Source organism: Condylostylus longicornis, unplaced genomic scaffold (assembly GCF_029603195.1).
Source record: "Condylostylus longicornis isolate FDR11 unplaced genomic scaffold, ASM2960319v2 ptg000014l, whole genome shotgun sequence".
In the NCBI taxonomy this organism is placed as follows: Eukaryota; Metazoa; Arthropoda; class Insecta; order Diptera; family Dolichopodidae; genus Condylostylus; species Condylostylus longicornis.
This window is the reverse complement of record NW_026577983.1, coordinates 1,014,048-1,031,083: the sequence shown is the minus strand read 5'-3', so window position 1 is coordinate 1,031,083 and position 17,036 is coordinate 1,014,048. Positions and strand designations below refer to the sequence as shown.

Here is a 17,036-nt window from a genome sequence, read left to right as displayed (position 1 = left end):
TAAGACGTTCAACTTTTCATTCTCTTTTAATAATAAATTTACTACATTTTTTAATTGTCTTTTTTAAAATAAATGTTGAGAAAATAAACCTAAACACAAATCATTTATATTCTTTACAAATAATGAACATAAAGGATTATAGTCAAATGCAAGATTTATTGTATTTAGACACAAACTAATGAGTCTACTAGATTCATAAAAATTTTTATATTTCATTATTTTCTATAACATTTTCACAATTTTTTTGAAATATTACAATATTTACTCTTTGGTATACATAAGTGTGACTATATGCTTATACAGCAGCGTTAAAAATATAACAATATTAACATAGTTTTTAGTATACCAACAGTTTTGTATAATTGTTATACATGAAATACTTATGCATATATATATATATATATTTACAGTAAGCACTTTTGAAAAACTTGAATCGTTAAAGTGAGCATACTTTTAGGAACACTGTTATAATAAAATTTCTTAGAAAAATCCCCATTATTTCATTAACATTTTATACCATTAATTGCTTTTGATTTAATTTATAATTTTAGAATAGATACGAATAATACTTCAATTCAAATATATATAGGATAATAGGATACAAAATCTTTCTAATATATTTATGTATATAAGAAAGTAATTATTTAGTTATACAACAATTCAAATTTTATGCAATCAATTTATAATTAAATTTATTTAAATAATTATAGTGAATTTTAATTATTTCATATTAAAATAATAAATTTTACCATAAATTCATATTAAATTATAATTATCCTTATAAGACTCATTATTTTTGTGTTATATAAGACAATGTATTTAATGTTATATTTATAAAAATAATTTGAATAATTAATTGTTTTCAATAGCAATACATATGCAAAATTAATCAAGATTAGATTGGATTATAGGTAATTTTATAATTTATGTCCAATCAAAATTGGGTCATCTTCATTATAATAACATAATTATAAATTATTTTAATTGATTGACATTCAAATAATATTGAAATATTAAGTTTATAAATTGCTCTAATATTAAATTTTCTTACCATATCATTGTTTGCGGAACGGAAAAAAAATTAGAGGAAAAAGAAACTATAGTCTTAGTCGTGTAATTTTTTTCAAGAGTTTGTAAATTAAAATATTGTATGACGAATATTTCTTTACAAAAACTCGCGACCTACATTCCCCCATCTCAATATGGATTTTAAATAGAAATTCAAATAGAAATAGAATTTTAAATTCTTTAAGTGTTACTTGATCTGTGTAGTATTTGAACTATAATAAGAAAATTGAAAAATTATAGAATTTTAAATTTTGTTAATGAAAATGTATGGAAAGCATTAATAAACATATTGCGAAGTAATTATGCCTCTTATGTGATGAATTTCAATTGAATCTACTTAATGCTACTAAAATAAACTTTAAAATTTTAACAATAAAATATGTTTTTAAGAAATCCTTTCTTAATATGAAATTCTATGCAGAGTATTCAATGTAATCAGTTCTAGACTTAAATTTACTAAAATATAGACATAATTTTATAGGATATAGTTATACAAATAGATAAAACTTTTCCCATGTATTATATGTATGCATAAATACACACACATTAAAAAAACTATTTTACATAATTCAAAAGGATATTTTTCGCTCCGGTTATTAAACAATCTGGTAATTCTAAATATTATATGTATACACAAAAATGCATAAATTACTTGTAAATTAAATAGAAAAACCCAAAAAATTTTCAACTTTTTCATATCTAAATTAAATTATTTTCTACTTAGTTTCAAAATTTATGAAAAAAAACATTAATCATTCAATAATTTTAAAGTTCATTTTTATACATACATACACAAATCTACATTTATATGTATGTGTACTTGTATATTAACATCTGTTTTTATAATTTTTAATACAAAAACCGAAGCTTTTCACTCAATTATTTATTCAAAAAAAATTTTAAATTCAAAAACAAATAAAGAAAAGGATAAAATATCCTTACATATCCCTATATATTTGCATATACATATATATTGCACATATCTTAAAATAATTTAATTTATTAAAATTCCATTTAAGTTTATAATCAATTAAATAATAAAAAGGATACAAAAAGAATCATTCATCATTCATAGTAAGGAAAATAAATAAGTATAACAAAAAAAAAATGTGTAATGAAAAATGTCCCAAAATCCTTGTACGGAGATAAAACTATAACAAAAAATAAAAAACTCTTTCAAAAATTAAAACAAAAGGAAAATTACCTTTTATTTTTTTTGCTAAAAATTTAATTTCAAAAATTTTTTAATGCCATAAAGATTCCTTCAATACAACTTTAAAAGGATAAATACATAATTTAAAATTTTACTTATGCACTTACTATAATTACTAACCGTACTTATGCGTATATCCAATATCCCATTGGCATTTTAAGAAATAAAGCAAACCATACTTTCCAAAGTTCTTTTGTTTCAATTTCTTTAAATTGACTCCCTTCTCTTACAGGAACATCTCTTTCAGTTTTAATAAATAATTTTGTAAATTTATTTTTTTATATCTTAGTATTCAAAAGTAAAATTTGTATATCACTGAAATACGTTATGTATAATAAATGCATATGTAGAAGTATGTATTAGGTATTAATTCTAAACTTTTCATTTATACTGCAATATCACAATCTATTATATAAGGAACACTTGTACAATGTACGTATTTTTTAGCACTTTTCCAAAAAAATTTTGAAAAAAGTGCTTATTAGTTTCACTCTGTCCGTCTGTCCATCCGTCCGACCGTCCGTCCGTCCGTCCGTCCGTCCGTCCGTCCGTCTGTCTATCCGTGTGTCTGTTTACAAAACTTCTACACCCTTGAAGATAGAAAGCTGAAATTTTGTATGTACATAGATCTTTACTAGAAACTTATTTCCGTAGAACAAAATTTTTACCTATCTCCCCTCCTCTGGCTTGCTTCCCCTTGCGCGGTATACTATAGTTCAACTTAAGAAAAACAAAATGGCCGTTCAAATTTACCGTTATTTAAAGTCCTTTTTTTCCAAATTTTTGATGTCGTTTTTCTTCTAGACCCCAGACTGTAGAAGCTTGAAATTTTAGGAGCTTTTAGACATTAACAAAGAGTTTATTTCGTTACAAGAAAATTTTTTTCCATCACCACCCTCTCTCAAGTTATCGCCTCTCGAAATTTGTAAAATTTGAAATTTTGACACCTTATAGTTCCGAAACCGCAAGGTTTTTCAAATTTCTATGAACACAAAAAGCTAACAGTAAATTCCATGACATTGAAAAATATAATTATTTTTCTTAACTCACACAATTAACCCTTAAAATCGAGCATTATGTTAACCCCACTTTATATCAATTTTTGCTTTATTTCAAAGACTACATAAATCGGTCATCCTAAATATATGCAATCCTAGAAATAGTTTCGTATATGAATGAAAATAATTTTAATAGTGTGATAGGTATACATAGGCTGTATTTAAAAGCAGAATTTTCACTTGTTGAAAAGAAAAGTTCTACAATACAAACCATTGTTTTCACCCAACTTTATTTATTTTCAAAAATGAGTTTCTTTTCTGACAGTATCTTAGTTCTGTAATTCAAAAAATTTCTTAAATATGAAATTTATTACTCTATATATATGTACACAATGTTAGAATGGTAAATCATCGCATGTTATAGTTGTCAATAAAACTTTGTTTTAATATATATATGGAAAATGAATTGTATAAATAGGTACCAAGCCTTTTTACCTTTACTATTTATTCCTGTTCTTTACAATTCTTTTATACTTAATATTTTACTTGTATTTTGAAATATAATTGAAAATTGCTTCAATAATTGTGTGTTTGTAAAATATCACGATTACAATACATAAACTCAACAATTTACAAGAAGAATTTTATGAATAAGTTTTCAGAAATTGGGATTTATTTAAGTTTTCCATTAAAAATTTTTACTTTCATTCCACATAAAATAATTATAAAAGATTAATTCAAAAAGTTTTGTTTTTAGTTTCGGAAAAAAAAACAATAAAATTGAATACAAAATTAATAAATTTAAGGGTAAAATAGCAATTTTGATAAGTAATTTTACAAATTCCCCAAAAAATTATGTTTGATTCGGCGAAAAATTATTTTGATGAATAATACAGAGAGAATAGATCTTGTAATTAATCATGACAAATATCAAAAGAAAGTATTAATTATATTCACTCAAAATTCTCAAAGTTATCAGCTCTAAGCTGGCATTAGTAATGAAAAGTAATAAATAGTAACAAAACTCATTTAATTTTAAAGCAAAAATTAATATTTTTCGTAACTGAGTAAATTTTGAAGTCATTAAGTGTAGAATATTTTAAATTACATTTTCTAAAAATTTTCAATAAATTTTAACCCTAAACCGCCCCTACACACCTAACTTAGCGAAACATAATTAAGTCTCTTCTTTTTTAATAAAATCAACAATTAAATTAGTAATTTTAATTAATTTTTGTCCCAAATTCTCACTCAAATTTATTTCAAATGAAATGGTAATCTTTAATTGTTGAAAATAAAATTATCAAAGTAAAATTTTTAAAAATAATTTAAAAACAAAAAGTATCATACAATAAAATTTCATTGAAATTAAAAAAATTTTCATCATAAAATTTAATTACATAAAATTATTTTATTTTTCTTTACAGTGCATAAAAGCTTATGTTGAATTCGAAATATCCGAAGGTGCCTATGAAATATCATGTCCAGATGCTCAGTGTCCATCACAAGGTATAATAAGTTTAACAGAAATTGCAACATTAGCATCAGCACATTCTTTACAAAATCATCATAGGTATAGATTGAATAGAGGTAAGTAAGTTTTGAAATTGGAAAAAAATTTTTTTTTAATTATTTTAGAGCCTTCTGAATTTTTAAAGCATTCAAAAAATTAACATTAATTTTCATAGTATCTTATATATAGCAATAAATTATTCAAATGAATAACAGTCCCACAAAGGAATCGTCAAAATAAAAAAAAATTTCTTATCCTCCCCTTTGTCCGAAATTGTATTTTTGGCAACGCATTGTTCTGAAACTATAAGCTTTATGAATTTTCCTTAATCATAAAGATTTAATAGTTAAAACTCTTATGTTTGCTTCTTTTAATTTTCATGGTTATACTAAAAGTATGCAATGCGGCATTTTATGATATGCACATGAAACAAGTGCACATATTATGTACGTAAGTAGAACATCGTTTTTTTCGCAAATCCATTAGAATCCATTGACATGATTCAAATTTATTTAATTATTATTGTTTTTAACCAAACTATCAGATTAATGAATAAATAATCCAATTTACAACGAAAAGCGTTCAAAAAATTTCAATTAGAATAAAAAAGCACGAAATTAAATTAGAATAAAAATAATAAAAATAAACTATGAAGAACTAAAATTATTTTTTAAAATTTTGAAAATTACAAAAATTAAGCCAACATTTGCCTCATTTGGTTTGTTCAACAATAAAATGAATTGAGCTGAAAACAAATATTTTATAATTATTATAAATTTCACTCATCTGATACAGGGCCAGATTCCAGGCAATACCTAACGTTTTCATCAGAAATTTAATTTTGCTTCGAAGTACACATAAAATTTCTTCTTAACTGATTGTGTTTTATGGATTTAGTTTAAATTGTGTAGTATGTTCATTAAGAGGCCTATTTTTCAAAGTTATGTACAATGAAATTCGGGTGACCAAAAGAGCAATGTCTTTTTAGATATTTTCAACTTAATATTCAACTTAATATTTATTAAAATGCTAGTTTTTATTAAAGAAAAAAGTTATTTTTTTTTTATTCCAAAGAAATTTTTAAAGCATCATTTAGCTTCTAAAATAAATTCCCCTCACATTCGTAAAGTTAAAAATCAAATTCTCTGCTAATGGTTAGTTAACAGCACTCATTTTTTTTTAAATAAAATGCGTAATTAGTGATAGAGAAGAAAATTTCACAAAAATATAAAATAAGTTTGTAAGAAAAAATTATCGTACAATATTCGAAAATTAAGAAAATTTTTACGAAAAATTTTTCTTATTTTTGTAAATGAGAAAAATTTCCTATCAATAAATTATTAACAAGCAAAATGAAAATAAAATAATAAAAAATTCAAAAATAAAAATAAAATCATTTGTCATAAAATAATTTTCATGAAAACGCTCATTAACTTACTTTTAAAAGAAAAACATAATGGTGAAAATTCCATCTGTTTTAATTATTTTCCCATAACTTCTGTCAATTTCACTTCACTTCACTTCACTACACTTCATTGCTAAATATGTGCGTGTATGTATATACTGGTTTACATTCGCCTAAGGTTAAAAATTTTTAATAATGAAGGAAAAATTAAAAGTGGATTTCATTATAATATAGTTATACCAGTATAAAAGATAATTACAAAATAATATAAAAAGAAATTCTAATTAATTTTGCTTTTTAGACACTTTGGGTTAAGAAATTTTATCAGCTTCCAATGATAATTATTCAAAATAACAAAAAAAAAATTTTTTTTTTGAAGCAGGAAAAACTAAATATACAACAAACAAAACAATTAAAAATAAAAAGAACAGAAAAATTGAGAAGCATTTTGAAATTATTTCCCGATTTGTGGCCCTATTTTCATATAATTTTAATTAATTTTATAGCCATCGAATTATTATACACCATTCATTCTTATCAATGTATTAAAATACGATTTAAAATAGAATGGAAATCAAAATAAGATTGCTATTTTTGAAACTATTTGGTATCCTGAAATATTTTGAGAATAACAAAAATTAAACTTGAATTTTAACATAAAGCTTTTTCTAAAATATAAGTATACCACTTTACCAAAAATTGTTAATTTGTTTCCGGGCTATAATTAGCTCCCAATGTCTTCAAAAAATTGAAGACATCATGATGCGGCCCCTTTTACGTGTAAAATATAGGAACATGTAATGCTCCAATTGACCAACAGTTGTCAATAATTGTAGAAATAGAAGAAAGGAATTTAAATGCAAAGAATTTGTTATTTTATTTATTATGAAAGTATATAAAGCCATTTGTCGAAATAAATACTCGTGACTATATACACTTCTCAACGCAACCAATTAATTAACATGAATTCAACATCAGACTAATTCACCTCTGCTAATAGTTGAATACATCTATGAAATTATGTGCATATACATGTGATAACGAACTTCGTAAAATATAATCCTCCTGATTTATGATCGAGAAAATAAAATATTTAAAATTAAAATCACCTCACTCCGTATTGTCATATAGAATGCTTCTATGTATGTATGTATAAACGAAATAAAATAATACTCAATTTGCATAACAAGAACTTGTCAAAAGATCCGCCAAAAGGAAAATCTTTTGAATAATAATATGCCTTTTGTTGTTGTTATTTTTTGTCTTTTTTTTTTTGTGAATTGCCTCTCTTTTATTTTCTTCTTTTTTTTTTCGTTATTATAATGGGAACTTAATGAGAAGTAAAAGATTCTTAAAAAACATTTAGAAGGATGTCATTTTGGTTAATCAAATAAATTAAATAATTTCCGTTTTAATAATATTATAAAAATATACACATACATATACAATCGCATATATATACATATTTATTGCATGTTTACACCAACATACAAATAAAATAACATAGTACGTATATTATTTAAATCAAAAGCTATAGGATATAGGTAGAATGTTGAATAAACAGAATAATTAGAAATTAAAAGAAGATGAGGATAATACACTAAGGTCTCTATAATATTAGGAATAATCTTAAGGAAAATTTTAAGTGAAAAGTATACAATAATTAGACGATTAACTATATTATATACTCCCAAAAGTACTGCGTGTACTATTTTGGAGAGGATGGTTTAAACTTAATCGACCTTAGATTTATCCCATCTGAATTATTTGATTTAAAATTAAATTATGCTTGAACGTTGTGATTCAAATTTAAATTATTTTTTTTTAAATTAATTTTGTTAAAAGAATTGTAGGAAAAGTTCAGTTGATTTCTATGAATTTAAACAATTTTTATCAGATTATAAGCCGCAATATCTGATTATACCGTAATATGTAGTTTACAACCACAATATCAACGTACAAGTGTTATTTTTGATTTGTTCGTGCGAGCATTATATTCGAAGTAATAATATTAAAATTTTATTAAAGAATTTAAAATTCACTGTTTGCTACGAATAATAGGTTTCTTTCTTAAAAATTTGCATAAATTTTCGAAAATTTTTGTAAGTTTTCCAAAAAAAATTTTAATTTACTGAGATTATTTTAGTAGAGGCTTTCATTTTAAAGCTTTTGAATATGAAATTTTTATTTGAAAATGGCCTGAATTAATGACTTTTAAGGACTTTGAAATTTAATTCATGAATACATGATGGCGCCTAAATAGTATCCAAAAATTACAAGATGCTACGCTCATGGAATTTAAAAAAAACGATTTAAGAATCTCTGAATTCCCCCTTCATCCATTTTCCTTTTCTTCTTAATTAAATTCTTAGTATTTGTGTAAGAAATTTTCCCAAAATATTTTTGTTTTTTTGTTTTTGTATTTTAAAATTTACAATTTTTTATTTTAAGTTTACAATAGTCAATACTGCTTCTGTTGTTTATAAAACAATTTTAATTAAATTTCTTAATAATTTTACCCTTTTTTCATTTCTTTTTATTTACTTAAAATTTCGAAATGAAATAATTATTTTTTTAATTAATAGAAATTGAATTGGATAAAACTCGAACATGGTGTCCACGTGCTGGCTGTGAAACAATTTGTTTAATAGGACCTCAACCATCATCATCAACAGTACCATCATCACCAATATCCTCATCACAACATATTTCAACAACAACTGCAGCTACATTAAATACTAATACAACAGCAATAGTAACAGTAGCATCAGTAACATCACCATCAGCATCATCATCATCAGCATTATTTGATGATAAAGTAAATTCAATTACAACAATGGTCCTTTGTTCAGTCCAATGTCCAACATGTCACGAAGAATTTTGTTCAGGATGTAAGAAAGCGGTAAGTAATAAATTTTCTTTCTTTATATGTACACCGTACACGTACATATTGTATCTGTATACATATACATAAAAATTGTTTCATGATATTAAGGATAAGATATGAAAAAGCATGTATACTTGTATAAAATTTAATATAAATTTTTTAGTAAATTTTAAAATCAACTATTATTACAAAAGGATTATCAGTATGTATGTATACATATACAATTTAGGAATACATGTACATATATGATTTTCTAGTACTTTATAAATTTTTTTTGTAAAGCGATAAACAAGAGAAATTGTATTTGACTGCTAGGTGTTTAATATCCTTGTATGGTTTAATGCTTGAATTTGAAGCAATTTTTTTTTTCTACATTTTATAAGAAAAACGTTGATCACGTTTGAATGTCACATTGTGTAAATAGTATAAACTTGTCCGTTACATAATTAATGTCTAACATAAATTTATCATTAAAAGCCTTCGTTTCTTGTTCTAACGACGACTTTCATTTTTTAAGTTAATACTTTTAGCTTTTGTTAATAGCAATTTCACATTAATTTGTTGTTTTCTTAACATGTGTTTGAATTTTAAAAGGAAGGTTCAGCTTCCTCATAACGATTTTATATCGAATTTTGATCTCCCAACTTTGACGCTTTACGCGATTTAAGATTTTTTTAACATCACTTATATAACGTGTAAATTATGTAGTTGTGTACAATAACTTTTTTTCCAAATACATTTTATCTGAAGTCATAGGGCTTAATTCCGAAGAAAACCAGTTCTTTTATCAATAAATCAATACTTCTCAGTTTAATTTTCGTTAATTCTCGTCCAATCTCTACTAAGTCACGATCAAAAATCATTCGCAAATTTTAGATAAAATCCTTTCCTCTTAATATATACCCTAAGAATAGGAAACTATAATGAAACTTTATGGTCGATGTTCTTAAAAAACTTTTTTTGTATATACACATAAATAGTCCTTATTTCAAGCATTGATTTATTTCTATCCAATGTGATAAAATAGGAAAGAAAGGATACAAAAAGAAAAAACAGGATATTTTATACAATCAGGACGACAAAGGACGATAATCAAAAAAGAAAAATTACACGCTGAAGAAAATTGAAAAAAAAAAACTTGTTAACAAGATAAAATGGCGAGATTATTGAAAGTTGAGCGTGCAAGAAAATCTTTTATTAAAATATTAGTTTTGAATAATATTATAGAAAATTGTTCTACGACACTAAATATTTTAAGAATACTTTAAGAATATAAAAAAAATTTTTCTAAAATCTTTAAAATTTTAATCTTCCCCGTGACTTAAAGAACAATTTCTTTTAATAAAAGATTAAAAAAAATAATTTTTATAGCCTTAAACTAGAATTTAATATGAATAAATTAAAAATTAAGTACTTGCTTAAAATAATCGGATTAATTAATTGGAAAAAAATTTCAATATTTAAAAAAAAATTGAACCCATACAAAATTAAGAAAAAATTATAAGATATTTGAATAATAATGCACTCACACCTTATCTCTTATAAAATAATACTTCGTTCTTTACATAAAAATTTCAAACCATAAAAATTTAATTCGTTCCTCAACCAATCAATTTGTTCTTATATTATATCAGATTAATATCTGACTAAAATTATTCTAATATGTTTAAAGTATTCAAAATGGATCAGGATTATTATATATGCACATCTGGAAATTTGAAATTGATTTAATACGTACTCATATTTTCTTTTTTGGATTGCACTTCTCAGGAACTTCTTTCTTTCAATTTTAACACCATATACTACCGTAGTTTATCGCGCCATTTTTTTCCGAAAACTGCAAATAACGCAAAAAATTTCTGGAACATACTTCGAACTAAGGTATCTGTCAAAAATTTAGGATTTTTGGAAAGCTTTTGAAAAAGGTGGAATATTTGTTTTAATTGTAAAATATTAGGTGAACTTTTAGGAACTAATTCACATTCGACAGACCGAATTGCCTTTATTTTTCAAAATTTTAGTAAGTTTTCAGTAAATTTTTCCAAAATCTTTTCAAGAAGTCCTTAATTAAAACATTAATTAAAATCTGCTCCATTCTAGTAAAAACTTTTATTAAATAAGATTGCATGGAGAAAGCAAGCATAATTCGGCAATTTTGCAATAAACCATACTATTAAAAAATTCTGTTTAAATCAAATCAAATCAATCAATTTTATTATCCTGGCTTTTATGTTTTTCTTTTTCTTTGTAAATCCTTTATTTATTATCAACTACTTATATTTTACAAATTTACAATTTTAAGCGCTCATATTTTTTCTAAATTTTCCTCTTTCCGAAAATTTCAAAAATAAAAATTCAAACTTTATTTTACCAATACTCAATCAAAGTTTTATCCTTAACCTTCCAAGTGGAATCAATTACCCCAAGATAAACCTTTCAATCGATTTCATTTACAAAATAATATTTATATATATACTTATGACATTAATTATTTATTTGCAGTGGCACCCAAATATTACTTGTGAAGAAAATAATCGCCGTCTTACTGAAGAAGGTCAAGATGATTTAATTGGAATACCATTCGATAATGATTTAATAAAATCTTGTCCAATGTGTGCTGTACCAATTGAAAAAGATGAAGGCTGTGCACAAATGATGTGCAAACGATGTAAACATGTTTTCTGTTGGTATTGTTTAGCAAGTTTAGATGTAAGTATTTAAAATAACAAAATATAATTTTATATAGATAAAATTAAAAAAAAAAAATTCATTGAATAACCATAGAGTAAAATTTTCCATCCATGGAGTAATTACATAAAGAATAATTCTAAGCACGTAAAAGATATTTCAATTTTTATTTTTATAATCACTTTATACTTATATCGTAGAATAAAATTATCTAGAATCAGTAGAATTGTTTCATTGATTTAAAATCAAAACAACTCAATCTGATGATATTTAATTTAAGGTATTATTTTAATTTAATTATTGATACCTGTTTAGAATTTTTTAACATTTTATTCACTGAATATAGAAGATGGAATAAAAATACGATAAAAATAAATAAATTCACCTGTATATTTCTAAATAAAACTGTAATACGCAGTTATATGCTTAAATGTGAGAGGGTTTTCAATATGTATGGTTATTCCAATTAAATAAGGTGTAAGTCGATTCTCCGACAATAATCTACATATCGTAAAATCAAATTTCTTATTTATTTATTATTATTATTTTTATTATTATATAATTTTTTTTTTTTGATTTTCAAACTTAGTAGAAAATGAAAAGAGATTTCTTCACGGGTCACTGCCTAGTGAAGTACCACCTGCTGGGGAAGTCGGGCTCCGCCCTGTGCAGATTTTGTGGGGGGTGGCGATGAGACCGCCGTGCACATTCTCTGCGGCTGTCCGGCACTGGCTGTTCGGCGTCTTGTCGCAATTGTCTTGGACATGGGTCCCTAAGTGTTGGGGAACTGTTGTCCAACTCCCTTAGAGATACCTCCGGCTTTGTGGTTGGGACGGGGACGGGTGGGGAGGCTACAATAAGTCAAAAATGGCTGCGGTGGCTTGGGGGGTTACTCCTATCCCACTCGGTTCCCTTAGAATCTACAGAATCTACAGAAAATCAAATTTAGTTAGTATTACTTTCAAAATTTAAGTTCAACGTAAATTGAGTTAAAAAATGTACTTTAAAGCATTGCACAAAATAGACTTAATTTGAACCTTTGAATTCCAATATTTGCTTGCATAATTACAATAAAACAAACCATTTTATCTCTACGACATAAAAGCCCGCAGAATCCCATTAACTTACTTCTTATTTTGTTATTAAAATTAAAAGTATTAAAACTCTTTTAACTAGAAAATCTCATTATTAAACATATTCTCAATCTAAATGGTAACTATACATACCACACTATAATAACAATCATTTATTACAACCAATTATTGCCGATATTTAACAACTCTTTACATATTCACACTATTTATCTCAGAATTCTTATATAGAATTTTTTTTATATTTTAGAATTTAAAAAATTCAAGAAAATATTTCAAAGCCGTAATTTTAAGCATTTATTTTATGCTAATTTATAATCTAGGTATACAATGAATCCATATTATATTTTTATACGTATAGAATAGAATAGAATGCTTACTATAAAATTCGTAAGCAAAATAAGTACTTCTGTATTCATAGAGCAAAATATTCATTATAATTCCTAAGAATTTTTGAATTTACAACAAAAATAAAAAAATTATAATAATTTACATAATTTATATATACAGAAGTAAAACTCATTATATTTAGATATACAAACATTTGAACATTTCAATTCTAATAATACCTGTATATATATATATAAAAATATATATTAATTTACATAAACATATTTTATATATATATTTTTATATACATATTTAATTTTGCATATATTTCAGGATGATTTCTTGCTACGACACTATGATAAAGGACCATGTAAAAATAAATTAGGGCATTCAAGAGCATCTGTTGTATGGCATCGTGCTCAAGTTATTGGTATATTTGCTGGATTTGGTATATTATTACTTGTCGCTTCACCGCTTTTATTATTAGCTGCTCCATGTATTATATGTTGTAAATGTCGTATATGTAGTGGTGGTAATACAAAATTAGATGATCCGGATGCTGATTTTGATGATGCTATTGTATTACAAAGGTAGGGATAGCTATATTTAAAATCATCTTAGATCGACTTGATTTTTAATTCTTTATATGTACATATATACGTAAGCATATATACAATATTATGTGATTTTTAATTTTCTTAATTCATTTTCAAATTGTAAACTAAAATTTATATTAATATATAATTATATATTAATGTAGTTTAAGTTTATAAACACTCACACAAAACAATGTGTTAATATTGAAATAAATGGAGAAAATGTAAATTATCTTAACTATACCTTCCTATTTTTTAACTATAAAATATAAATTTTGTAAAAAATTATTTAATTTATTATTATTATTTCTATAGTTTATTAGATTACAATATAAATACAAGTACATTACCATAAATTTCTTGTTATTAAATATTGTACATATATACTTACGTTATATTATTATTAAAACATAAGATTTGTAATATGCGATATTATAACGGTAATTGGCTTATTATGAATTCGTAAGAGCATAAATGTATAATGGTAATTAAATAAGAATAAATTTTTAAAATAATATTTACATAAAATGAAATTTAATTACTTACAATTAAATACACATAATAGGTATAAATTGTAAATATGGTTGAAATGAAAAATTTGTCATTTACATATATTCAACATATATACATACATTCGCATATAAATACTGACGCACATTAATGTAATGAATTTTGTTCACTCAAAAAAAAAGCCAGAAACCCTCACTTTTAATTAATAAAAATTAAACTGAATAAATAAATTTTTCGGAATATGTTATTGAATTCATATAATATTAAATATGTATGTACATAATGTACTGGTATAGGTATAAAAATTATATACATAATTGAAATCATGAATATTATTAAAATAAATGACAAGTCAATTTGATTTTTACGAAATTAATTTAAAATAAATATGTGTATTTATTATACCCGTACGAACGTATGTTCGAAGGGTATACTAAATTTGCCTTACCGTTTGTAACGCTAAGAAATAACGGTCTTAGATATAGACTCAAGTGTATGTTTTTGATCAGCGTCAAATTCTGAGTTGATTTAGCTTTGTCTGTCCGTCCGTCCGTCCGTCCGTCCCAACGATAACTCAAAAACTATTGTAATTGATTTAAGTTCACCAAATTTTCACAAATGATTTATTGTACTAAGTGCCAGAACCCTATTTAAATTGGACATGATCGGGGTACCGGTTCAGGTAGCTGCCATACAACTTCAAAATTTATTTGGCTATATCTCAGAAACTATAAAAGCTATGGTATTGAAATTTCACACAAACGAATATATTAGTAGGGCCAATATATACTACATAGTTAGACTACATAGTCAGTTATGGCATCTTTATTCGCACATAGGATAACGAATTCGTACGGGTATCACAGAGTTGACAAGGTCAACTCTATTTTTTTCTCGTTTTTTTTTATAATTTATTCACAATTATTTCAATAATTCGTTGAGATAAATTTTAATGTTTATTGTGCATATTAAATGAATTTTGTTTTGAACTGATTTAAAAAACCTGTAATGAAATTTTGTTCTAAAGGTGACTCTGCGACTTTTTTTTTTTTTCCACATAACATGAATGTTCTGTGACCAAATAACATGAGCCAAGTAGCATTTTTTTCAAAATCTCTTTTACACATGTAGTCCACCTTAACTTTACCATAACCATAATTCTTGAATTGAAACCCGTTTCAAACAGATTCGCATTCTATCAAATATTTATAAAATTGCTTTTCTTCTCCGCAATGGGATTAATAATTATTTGCGTTTCAATCCAACAAACCATCTTCTTCATAATTTCTCCGTTCTAAAACACCTTAAGTTATAAATAACTTAAACTTAGTTCATAGAAACCTACGTATTCATGAATACGACTAAATAAATAGATTGCGAAATAGTTTGTAGATAACAAAAAATTTAAAATCACATTTAATGACGCAGATTTTTTTTTAAAAATAAAATTCGAAATCTATTTTTAAATAAATATGTATATCAAGTCGATCTAAATTGAATCTTCTAAATTCTATCAATTTTATTATAACGAAATTTTTTTTATTTCGAAACGAAATAAAATAATTAATTAAACTTAATCAGCTTACTTATAAATTTTAACACACACTGTATGTACAATTACATAAATATTCACACACATACAAATATATATTTTTTACATGTTTATTTATTCAATTTTCAACATTATAAATTATATATATATATATATATGCATGTATGTGAATATCTGTTAAATTAATATTATTAATAAAATTATTAAAAATTATTATTATAATCGCTTATATTACACTTTGTAGAACTTATATAGTAACAAAATATAAAAATTTAATAAAAAAACAAAATTAATCTGTATAAAAATATTAAACATATAAATTAACAATTTAGAAAATAATAATCAAATTTTTATTTATTATTTTAAATTAAATATTATATAAAATTATTTTAAATTATTATATTTTATGTATAATTTATAATAATTTAATAAAAAAAAACAACAGCAAAAATAAAAAGAAACTTAATAATTTGTTTTTAATATCGATAAATAAATAAAAAAAAAAACATATACATACATTAATAAAATTAATTTCTCAAATAAAAACAAGAAAAAATAATTAAGATATAAATATTGTAAATTACTATTATGTTTTTAAGATTGTGTAACTTTTTAACTACAGAAATATTTAATTAATGTTATTTAAATTATAATAAATTATATTGAAAAATATAAAATTTAATAATAAATAATTAATTTTAAAATTCAAAATTCGAAAAACAACTTGTTTTTATAAAGGAATATGAAGAGATCAATACGGTTTTATCCTCATATCTTATACCTTATTGAAATAATTAATTTATAAACAACAGATTGTCTTAAATTTTATTTTATTATGCTATATTATGTGTGAAATATTAACCAAAATGTAATTGTAAAAATGTTATACTCGTACGGTGACAAACGTCATTTTTCCATTTTAAATTATTTTTTCGATTTTTCATATTGGCAATAACTCGTTCTTAAATCAATGACCCCAAAAATAAGACATATTTTTTTGGAATTTTCAATCTTATTTTTTTAAATTCATAAATTCATTTTAATTTTATAGTATGTTTTCCAAAAATAAATATTTAATTAATTACAGAAATCAATTGTTGCAAATAAATTTTTATATAATATATTTCCAAACATACGGTGCTGTTGTTGAATTAATGATAACAAAAATTATTTAATCCTATTTAA

At 23.8% G+C, this 17,036-nt stretch overlaps 1 protein-coding gene across 1 annotated transcript in view; it reads left to right on the top strand.

Moving 5' to 3' along the window:
• LOC129605779 (homeobox protein 2-like) overlaps window positions 1-16,055 on the top strand; it is an 80,175-nt gene extending 64,120 nt beyond the window's left edge. Inside the window, exons 4-7 of the mRNA XM_055515716.1 lie at window positions 4,707-4,869; window positions 8,783-9,099; window positions 11,587-11,793; window positions 13,527-16,055. Of these exons, the coding sequence (XP_055371691.1) occupies window positions 4,707-4,869; window positions 8,783-9,099; window positions 11,587-11,793; window positions 13,527-13,787 (948 nt within the window). The 3' untranslated portion in view covers window positions 13,788-16,055. The remainder of the gene's footprint in view (window positions 1-4,706; window positions 4,870-8,782; window positions 9,100-11,586; window positions 11,794-13,526) is intronic.
• Window positions 16,056-17,036: the final 981 nt, after the last annotated feature.